General features: G+C 39.9%; 1 protein-coding gene across 1 annotated transcript; it reads right to left on the bottom strand.

The window, feature by feature from the left end:
• Nucleotides 1–756: 756 nt before the first annotated feature.
• samm50l (sorting and assembly machinery component 50 homolog, like) lies at nucleotides 757–10370 on the bottom strand. Its single transcript, XM_062383055.1, has 15 exons — nucleotides 10220–10370; nucleotides 8470–8583; nucleotides 8088–8189; nucleotides 7842–7929; nucleotides 7572–7678; nucleotides 6714–6844; nucleotides 6209–6296; nucleotides 5944–6072; nucleotides 5735–5806; nucleotides 5244–5330; nucleotides 4997–5067; nucleotides 4646–4713; nucleotides 2890–3036; nucleotides 2482–2623; nucleotides 757–1677 (listed from the first exon to the last, which is right to left on the bottom strand). The coding sequence occupies exons 1-15, from the start codon at nucleotides 10238–10240 to the stop codon at nucleotides 1632–1634; spliced, it is 1413 nt and encodes a 470-aa protein (XP_062239039.1). The 5' UTR covers nucleotides 10241–10370; the 3' UTR covers nucleotides 757–1631.
• Nucleotides 10371–11100: the final 730 nt, after the last annotated feature.

Below are 11100 nucleotides of genomic sequence, written 5' to 3'. Positions count from 1 at the left end.
TCTAAATGTGCAGCCCTGAGTGGTCGATTCTGTAAACGTAAATCCATTTACAAAATTACATAAGACCCAGAACCTGCATTTGTTCAATTTTCCCTCGTGACATTTCAATTCAATTCAGCTCATATTATTTGTGTAACACCGAATCATAATATAAAGTAAACTCAAAGCACTTGAGCACTTGAGAACCCAACAGTTCCCACAATGATTAAACACTTTTGTGACTAACTGTAAGTGACTCAATATGGGCGGCCAACTTCCTCTACCAGTTTTGGTGAGTAGGAACAGTAGTTTTGACAAACTGATTGTTCTAATAAAATAACAGGGATTTTAAAGATGTAATGGTGTTATTAATGAGAGCAGCACTAGTTAATAATAATAATAATTGCTGTGTAGTGTCAGATCTGGATCCTGCATTGTAGAGATGGTGCCTCCCGAACCCAGAGCTGGTTCCACATGAGAGGAGCCTGATAGCTGAAGGCTCGAGCTTCCATTCTATTCCTACAGACTCTAGGAACCACAATTGAGCCTATATAGGGAGCAAAGGGATTTTTTCGGATAGTAGGGTGTTCTAGAATATATTATGGGGCTTGATTATTAAGGGGTGTGTATTTAAGGATCAGGATTTTTAATTCTATGCAGCATTTTGGACCAACTGGAGGTGAAGTGTTTAGGGCCAAGTACAATGACTTCAGTTTTATCAATGAATGTGTGTTTGAGAACTATACGAAGAAAACAGACAGAAACCAGGGCCAGCAGTAAAGTTTTAAGTGTTTATTTGTGAAGAGCTTCAACATCATCAAAAAGAGGACTAAAGGTAAGAGCACTCTGGTGGTAGATGTTGCTCAGGGTGTGGAAGGTCATGGTGGTGGGGAGGGGGGAGGGGTCTGCGAGTGGCAGCAACTCAAACCATCATTCTTCACATCTGACATTATTTGAACAATCCACTTTGGCATGAGGGTCGACTCCTATCCTACATGGTTGTTCATTCCCTCTATGCTACAATCGTTCAATTTACACAGTACAACTGAACCTAAGTCATAGAGAGTGCAGTGGACACTAGCATCAAGTCATGCTGCTGGAAAAAAGAAAAAAAACCTGGAAGGCAAACTGGGAACATGCCCAAAATCTCTTCAACTTTCCAGTAAATAAATTACTTTGTATCACCATAGGAAACAGTAGGGGTGACATCACTGGTACCTGACTTTGAAGGACAATGTGCCAACGCTGGAGATTTCAAACCCCGGTGAAAGGATCAGTGGCTCAAATTAAAATAAAGCCTCAATTGAAGAGAGAAACGCTGACATGCTGTGACAGTTTGCAGAATATGCAGTTTTTGTCACATATTGGGGCTGTTGCTCAATAAATCAGAGTTAAGGTTCCTTTCAAGTCTGGTCGGCGAAAAGCATGTTCAGTTTGGAAATAGGTTCCCGGGTTTTACGGCCCAGCACTGGAACTTTGTCCTTCAGAGGAGGGCGTATCAAAGGTGGGTTGGGGGGCTCAGGCACATTTCCCCAGGACATAAGTACTCATGTGTCACATATTCTACAAGTTACACTTGATTAACAACAAAATGTTCTCCCTTTTCGAAGCAAGACCTTTGCTGGAGGACTGAGATCAGCGGAGTGACGAGGTTACAGGAAGCGAATTCCTGCTCCGAACTGGACACCGTCACATATCCTATCACAGGAGAGAAGAAGAAAGACAGGTTAGGATTGATTGTGAGGCCAATATGAATTAATGATCAGACGTGAGGCGTTTAATGTAATGAGGGGTGTCATTTTCAAGTGGTTTCCTGCCAACTGTAAGCATTTTATGCTCTGAGCACTTTTTAATAATTATTTTAGGAGCTTGAAGTGCCGTCATTTGCAGCTTTTTGTCAACCTGATAAAAGGAAATCTGACTAACTCATGCTTAGCCCATAGCTGCAGTTTGATGTCAGCATGGTAACCTTTTCATGGTAATTTGATTACCATGGTTAGCAAGTACCTTCTTACAGTGTTAGAATGCTAACATTTGATAATTGGCACTAAACTCATAGTGCACCTTTGACTTTTACTTCACCCTGAAGAGCCCTAGAATGTGTGGACCCCATGTCTCCCATAGTTGATAAGTTATTTCAGTGTGGACCTGAGTTGTGGAATGGCTGACAGACACACTGTAATCCACAGAGCCAGGGCCTAAATCAAGTGAATGGTCTGTTTCCTACCCTCTTGTTCCCACAGTACAAGATTTACTATTCAAATATCCACAGACACATTCATTTGTTGCATCTATGTTCAGCACTTTCTCTACAACAAGGCACAGCTGTCAGGGGCAATTTGGGGCTCAGAAGTTCAGCTTCTTGTCCAAGGACATTCGGCACGCAGAATGAGGGAGAATTGGATCAAATTTGCCAAACCTCTGCTCTACCATCTGAACCACAGCCAACCTGGTGAAACATTGTCAGAGTTGACGAGACTTAGTCTAAAGGCGGACTCTTACCTGTCTCCACTCTGAACTCCCATGGGCACACAATAGTTGAGCTCCAGTCTGGCGATGTTTCCAAGGCGCAGCACGATGCCTGCTCCGTATGACCAGCGGATACACTCAGCAAGTTTCTGAAGGTGTGCCCGAGGACCTTCACCTGCACAACAAACACTCATTTTCATATCACTTTTTAAAGTCCGTTCTGCTTTGAGTCCACGTAAATGTTTGTGTCAAAGTTGAAGAAATTCTATTGAGTAGTTTCTTAGATATAAAATGAACAAGCATGAGACGGGAAAGATGGACGGATGTAGGGATGTAGAACCTTATGAAGAAACATTTAATCTACATTTGTACATTACTATTTGATGCTTTTAATATAATAATAATCATAATTATAATGAAATACGTTTTTAATGCACTGACCGTAGTTGAGGTTACAGAGGTTGCCGGCATTGAGAAAGAAATGGGTCCTGAAAAGGTCTCCGAAACCACCCTTGCCTGGTCTGAAGGGTAGAGGTGTGTAGAGGTGCAGGCCACCAGCCCAGTACGCCTCTCCACCCAGATAATCACCTGGAACACACAAAGGAAGCCGATATCATGGGACATATCTAATTACAGGGTTCATACACATTTTGACCAATGGATTTCAATGACTTTTCCATGACTTTCAACCAAATTTTCATGACCGAACATTTTGTGAAATCTCGGTGTATACGAGAAAAAGTGACACAATGTAGTATTTAAACTAACAATTAGAATTCCAAGGCATACAGTATACCTTAAATGACACAAACCCAAGTATGCCTGCTTATATTTTTAGCGTATTTCTTTAAAAGCCTATCAATTATTTAAAATTCAGCGTAAATGAACGACATGAAAATATGAATATAACCAATTTCCATGACTTTTCCAAAACTTTTGGGAGATTATTTTTTTCCATGACTTTTCCAGGCCTGGGAAAACACAAACCCTGAAATTAAGTTCTCTGTGTCTAGTGGTAGTTATTAAAGCTACATCAGCACCTTGCGGAATATCTACCTCTGCGTTTAAAAAAAGGGCCACGCCTTCACATGATGGCCAAGTAAAACTTCTGTTTACAACATTTGGACTATTTTCCAGATTGAATTCACAAAACTGTAACTTATTAAAATGTTTCTCTCTCTGACACAATATGTTACAAAAGTTTTTTCTATTTAACCACACATTAGCCAATACCCTCTAACTACACTAAATGTGGTTTGGAGCTTTCCTCAGACCACGGTCACCACATTACAGGGCTAACGCTGATACGGTTCTATTTCAAGTCTGTGAAATAGGATCTGTGAGTCTCCGGCTGTAAAGGGGGCTGCTGGAGCTCAATATAAATCAGCCAATCACATCACTGGGGTCAATCATAGTGATGCTTCTTCTGGAAATTATATATATGACTATTTATTATTTATATATGAAAGAAAATGAGGTTTGTTCTCAAGTCATAAAAAGCTTAATTTGTTGGAAAAGATACTTTGACACTCTCCCAACAAAATACCTACTCTGCGGGTGCTACCCCATCTGAATGACCTGTTTTTTTGTTATGTCACTTGTATTCTACTTTCTCTAATCCTCTGCACCAAAGCACCAGACAGATGCAGAGGGCAAAGCTAATTTCAAAGTCAAAAAATTACCAAGGTGTCAGAGAGCTTGTACTATAACTTAGTGGTTGACCTGTATGTTTTTTTTTACTATTAAATGGTGATATTAAAACAAATATTATGTTACTTTGCAACAATAAGTAATAATAATGATGATAATACTCATCAGTTAAAATAGAAAATCAAAATCAACAAACTAAACTCTGTCACAAAGTTCTTCTTTAATGTCTGGTGATATTTTTAATTCATCGGCCAGTTTATAAAAGAGGTTAAACACTGGTGTTCCTGGTGCCCAGTCTGAAAGCTGAATAGGCTGCAACTACTCCTCTCTCATATAAAGTACTGTATTATGTTCAAAGTATTGTTATAAGAAGTATGTGAGAAATACTCAGGTCTTTATGCATCTGTTCATTTGTACTTCTGACAAGCTATAACATATTGGGTGCTGTAACCATACCCCTGGTTTTTTAATGCAGCGAACCAAGAACAATTAAATACATTTTCGTGTTTAAATTTCCTATGATTTGCAGCCGGTAACGTGTTCTTACCTTCACTCTGTGGTCCAATACTGTACATCCCAAAACCTCGCACACTGGTGGGACCTCCAAGGTAGAACCTGGATCAAATACACACATGTAAACAAACGAATGGACCGCACAAAATGAAAGAAAATACGGAGCATTTAACGTGACAAATGGTAATTAATTTAAAAAGTTGGTTATTTTAGACTGTTTTAAAGATAGCTGTATGTTTTTATTCTTTTCAATGCATTTTTAGAAATCTTAAAGCAGTTCATGAACATTAAATCATTGGGAGCCAAGGTTTGTTCTTATTGCATCAAGGGATTTGTTGTTTTTGACAGAAGCTAGGGATGTGTCACTTGGACTAAGGAGACAAACCTGTCAGCAATACAGGATGATTGTCCTCCAATGGGACAAAGCACCCCTCCCCACAGAGAAGCAGACAAGACCTGAGGAGATATGAAACATTTCCGATATACACAAAACCTCTAATTCAAAGTCTTCAATAGATAGTTATTGTTTCTCTTTGCTTAGCTGCCCTCTGGTGGTTACTTAAAGTAAACACAGTTAGCCAGCACAAGCTCTTTGAAGCAAATAAAGTTGTTGGGTCTGACTGGTGTCTTACCGAGTCCCAGAAGAGGCGTCTGTTGAGCTGCAGCTCAAAATCCTCTTTCAAGAAGCTGGCATCTCCTCCTGTGTAGCCGGCCAGCTCCTGCGGGGCAAAAACACCTCAGTTTCAAGGTTCTCACACTGGACAATGCTCCAGCTGTTGTCAGACAATGACAGGTACAATGCCCGTGACATTCAGCCTCCCACAGCATCTTATCCTATTCTGAGCTTGTCCTGTACCTCCAATTTATCTTTCCTTTGTTATATTTAGCCCTTAAACCTAAAACTTCTTTCAAGGAAAAATTCTGTATAAACAGTTATTTCGACAATATTAACATTGGTAGTTTTTGTTTTGTGACATGAAAATAGACCATATTTATAAGTTTTACCCATATTGAATCACGTGTGGCTCAATGAACTGTAAATAAAAAATGACTACTGGGTGGAAATTCATAATGGCATTAGATCAGGACATTTAACAGTGGAAAAATACAAATGAAAGAAGACCTGGTTGATCCGGAGTAAGGCCCCTCTGTTAGGGAAAATGGCAGAATTCCTTGAATCGACCGACACAGTGTGCTGCAAACCAGAAATAAATAAATAAGAACAACATTTAGATCTTGCAGAGATGTGATTGTTTTCAGACAAGAAGAAATTACAAAACAAAAAAGTCTAATATTATTGGGATACTAAGTGGAGAAACCTCCAGGTTGTACCATGAGGGCAGATTTCAGCGAGTGGCCACTCTCCTCTCGTACGGCAAAGGAAGCACTGCGTGCCAGGCAGCCCAACTCCCTCCATACACCCTCCCACTTCAGCGTGTGGTTAGTCGCCCCGAGAGGAAACTGTAGGAAGAAGGAGAACTATGGCTGAAGTGGAAGTTTTATTATAGGGAACTCTTAAACTGGAAACTTTATGGTGTATATTTATATATCAATGTATTCTCAGTGCACTCATCTCTGGTCACACGCAAACTCTTACGTTTAGTTCTGCCGACATGCCTCTGTCAGTCTCTTTTAAGGAGCTCCAGGGGAACTGACCGGTGACTTTATACATGTTGAGAACGAGGCTGAAACAGAGAACACCTCCTTTGAAAACTCTGTGGTAATACATTCATCCTTTTTAATTAGAATGTGAGATGTTTCTTGAAGCAGCTTAAAGCACTGTAACTGTTAAGGTGTGACTGACAAGATGCCATGCATGCTTTACATATAATGAACCAAGACATGCAATAAAAACACTGTGGTCCTTCCAGAAAAGGAGTTACACAGGTAACCACAGTGAAAGTAGAACATCATGATTGTTGTCTATTCCAACTATCAACAGGATCACGTTTTACTGCAGCTTCCTCTGTTTAAACTGCACGGATGGTTGTTTGTTTTGTATTTGACTTATTCTTCTCACCCTAAAGTTTAAGAGCAACGTGGCTGTTGCAGTTTTATGGGCCAACAGTGACAGAGCATACGTGGGATCTGTGGAGACATACTTGCGTTCAAAATTTCCCGGCTGGGGCTTGAAGAAGGACAGGCCGTAGGAGGTCTCCTTGGTGCCATATGAGAACTGGAAGGTGAGTTTCTCAGCTCGACCCAACGTGTTGGGCAGTTTCACACCCAGTACCTGGAAAACAGGAGAGAGGCTTACACACACTGTTACGCAAAATGTAAAACACACTGTAACACACGCTGTAACGCTTATTGACGCAGTTCTGTGGCTTTCTACTGTACACTGATGTAGTTTACTTGAAATAAATATATTCTTATGATTAGCATAAAGGAACACTGAGTGCATGTCTGTTTGTAATTATAAATCATGTGCACATCATAATATTTTAATGTGTTGGACCCAGAAGTGTATGGCGGCCATTTTTCAACATGAAACCCTTAAATGTTGTATTAAAATGAAAAATCCAGAACGAATTTAAAATTTCCTATTTGAAAATACATCATTAGACTCAAATGGACAAAAAATAAAAAAAGGAAATTGATATTACATTTTCTGTGTATTAGAACTACACTGTAATAATGTGCAACATTTCTGAGCCACAGTGCGTTACAATGATCATTCGCATTCATTTATTTAAAATTACTTTTACTATGTCCTGATTCAGTACTATCACATAGCTGGCTGCCAATTCAATATATATTGCGATGCTGTTATTATAAAGTAACTATAATTAAATGATTCAAAGCAGAACCACTGGTGTTTGAGTATGAAGCAACTAGCTCGTCTCTGATTAAGTGACCATGTAGTTTTAGTCCTAAAGAAACTGCTGTAAAAAATGTAATATATGTCAAGAACAAATCGGAGAACAATATGAGTGACATGTCAGGCATGGCCTTCTTACCATGCTTCCTTCATTGTTGCCAACCATGGTGTTGTAGCTTCCTGTAAGCCTCTTAATCTCTTTCACCTCAAAAGTTACATCTAGACCATTGGGCAGAGCATCTTTACCTGAGGATGGAAAACCAACTTGGGTGAGGAAGGTTTGTACCTGAATATCCATCAGCTTAGATTGCAGCGACTGTCTCATACAAAACTGCAAGAGACAGTGAAAATGCAAAAAATATTCGTAGGCAACACTGGGAGCACGATGAATTCACACACTACAAGATACCTTCAGACGTATCGATAAGAACCTCCACCTCATTGAAGATTCCCAGGCGGAGCAGCTTCTGCCTGGCGAGGTGAGCTTTTTTCATCACCTGTGAACAAGACCGAAACACAGTGATGCACAAAGCACTTCCACCTCTGAGCATGTCACTTCTCAATCAAGGCAATGTGTGCTAGGAGCAACAGTATTGTTTTGTCCTGAAGCCGATCAGCACTTTACTGCGCAGTACAGTCGTACATAAATACATACATCAATGAGATTTTTGGCATGGAAGACGTCAGAGATTTCATAGCCGAGCAGATCCTCTTTAGTTCTTCCAAGACCCTGAATGTTGACATGTTCAACCACCACCTGCAGTCAAAAATATTGAATTTGTGTTTATATCACGTCATTCACAGTATGGATGACAACAACTTTAAATGTGCCACCTGTAAAAAAATAACAAATTAAGCCTTACACTTACAGGTAGTCCACGCTGTAAACTAAAGTTGAGCTTATTATAAACACACGTTACTATCTATTATAAATTGATAGGTATTGTGTTCTACTACAGTGGCTCAAAAGTAAGTTTTTTACTTGGTACATAAGAGCTGCTGTGATTATGCTTACACTACTACCAACTATAACTCACTTCTTTATTTTCAAGTATCTCCTGCTTTGCCTCGTGCTCCGGTTCTGGAGTCTCAACCATGTCATCAGGATTGACACCAAAGTCCCGGCCATGCATCGGGAGGGTATCCAGACTCTGCACCAATGATAAGAACACTGATGTTAATGACACTGCCTGGGAAAATGCAAAGAAACCTGACAGAAATTTTAACAAATCCCACCTTGTCATTGGTAGTATGCACACAGAAGAGTCAAGTCTGCTGAGTTGTGAAACTGAGGCCAGTAAAGTGTAACAGTTACACCTTGCAAATAGGCTGGACACAGACCAGTACAAACACATCACTAAGTATGGCAGCTGTCATGAAAGAGAAAGGGCGGCAGACAGTGGGTGGGGCATTATGTCAGGACTTTGCTGGTGTCCGATGCCCGACAACCGGAGGAAGTCACAGCACATGGTGAGTCAGGTCAGACAGCTGACCACAGATCATCTAATAGATTAACTAATCCATTATTTGGTATTTTAATAAGCCTTATAAAGTGGAAATATAAAAATGGTTTGCAAATGAAATAATCTATCAATAAATAATTCAAATTAAAAAGGGTTACAAAAGCATAAATCAATCAAATACATGATTTAAAGAGGTGATGGGTATTCAGCTGTGATATGACACTTCCCCACTAGATGTCCCTAAATTTTACACACTGAATCTTTATAAGAGATATAAATGAATGGGTTCACAAACTCCCAGGTTTGAATCAGGTATTACTAATTCCTTCCTCATTGGCATTTCCACTTCCCTGCTGCTGCTCGATGATTGTTGGAGTTTAGGATGTCTCCCCTCTAAGGTTGGGGCCTCATTTCACAAGCAGGGTCTCTTAACATGGTTGATAGCGGTGCAGTGCCTGTCCTTAATCTGCCTGTTTGAAATGGACTTTTTTTGTTCTGTGGTAATACTGTGGAGCTACTTCAGAATTATCCATCATCATTCCATTGCCCTGCTCAAACATTCCTAAAACATCACTTTTTATTTTTTGTGTGTGCAGCTTACATAAAAAGCTAAGGAAGGGAGCTGCCCTTTGAAATGCCTGATTCAAAATATTTTGAAAGCAGTTTAAAGGTGAACTAAGAAAATTGAATGTACTGTTTTATTTTTGTTAATGTAACCCCCTTTACATTTTTCAACTATAAATCAATGAAACCAACTCCTTCCTTGGTATTTAAGTGTAATTATTTATAGGTCGATACATTCATATGTATAAAAATATATTAGTTCACCGTTTATTGTATAATTCGTTATAACTGAAATGCTTTATTACTCTAGTGATTTAAGTTAGTAAATAAAATACGGAATAATATAATATAATATATTATATAATATTGACTTCAGGTAATTTTTGCTGGATTTCTGCTCAGTGTATGGAAATGATGGAGGTAAATAAAACCAACACAAGTAGTGCAGATTTTTTCTATTTAGTACACTGTTAAATGTCTTAAGATATTATTCTCTGTTAGTCATAAGGAGAAAGGAATGATGAGTCAAACATGGCCATGCATGAGAAGTCAATCCTTGTTGTCAGCATTATGGACAATCCCACAACGTGTAGACCAAGTTAAACCCTTTTCCATCACCAGTTCAGTGTGTGTCTGAGACAATGTGGAGGAACACCGAGTACTGATGCTGGGAGTCTGCAGCCTTCACCACTCACCGGGCAGGGAGGTCATGGCCAAAGATCCCCGCACAGCCGCACCGGCAGGCGGTGAGAAGACTTACCTTAGCATGGACAGCCCCCATGGTTGGTATCCGCTCCTTACAGCCTCTTAAGCGGGGGCTAGCTTCTCTGATCGACGGGGAAAATGCAGAATGACAGCGGCTACTTTCTTCAGTACCAAGCCCCCTTCAAGGGAGACGCCATGACAGTCCGTGAAGTATGTTCGAGGACTCTTCCTAGGGTAGGTCAAATGAGACTCCGGTAAGCAGAACCAGCGCGATACACTTCATCTCCTCATACACTCCTTACTTATTGAACGATATTTGTAGATCCATGTGCATCACTTCAGTGGGAACACTCCTGTTTTGGAAATCTGTACTGTTCTGTGTTGCTTTGATCATTTAATAAAAGTAAACAATTAATTTGAAGAAGAAAATAAATCACAGAATACATCATCAGCTACCCAAGTAGTAACCAACACATACATGATTGACGAATCAAGGCTAGGAAGCAGCCACATGCTTGTCTCGTTCTGTCTAATCCCGAAACGATGTTTCATATTTTTTAATTTCCCTCTACAAGTTGTACAAAACCTGCTCTCTGTGCAGAAACAATGTATAATGTTATCCATAAATCAGACCTTTAAATAATGAAATGTGTAGCTAAACAGTTTGTTATTGAGTGTTTGTTATTAAACATTATTAAGCATTACTGTACAAGCGGCCTTATGCCCCAGTGACCAGCACCATATTCAGTGAAAGTGTCCGACAAATGTGGTGCTCTTAAAGGCATCACCATGTCGTCTGTGTGATTGGATAGAAATGCATCAAAGTGGGTGGGGCCGAAGTCAGCCTAACGTCTTGGAGGAGCTTCTCCGGCAGATGGCGCACTTTCATTACCCTTCAAGCAGAGCGGAGACTGGACACAACACGTGCACTGTGCA

Source organism: Platichthys flesus, chromosome 23 (assembly GCF_949316205.1).
Source record: "Platichthys flesus chromosome 23, fPlaFle2.1, whole genome shotgun sequence".
Lineage (NCBI taxonomy): Eukaryota > Metazoa > Chordata > Actinopteri > Pleuronectiformes > Pleuronectidae > Platichthys > Platichthys flesus.
This window is presented reverse-complemented; position numbering and strand designations above follow the sequence as displayed.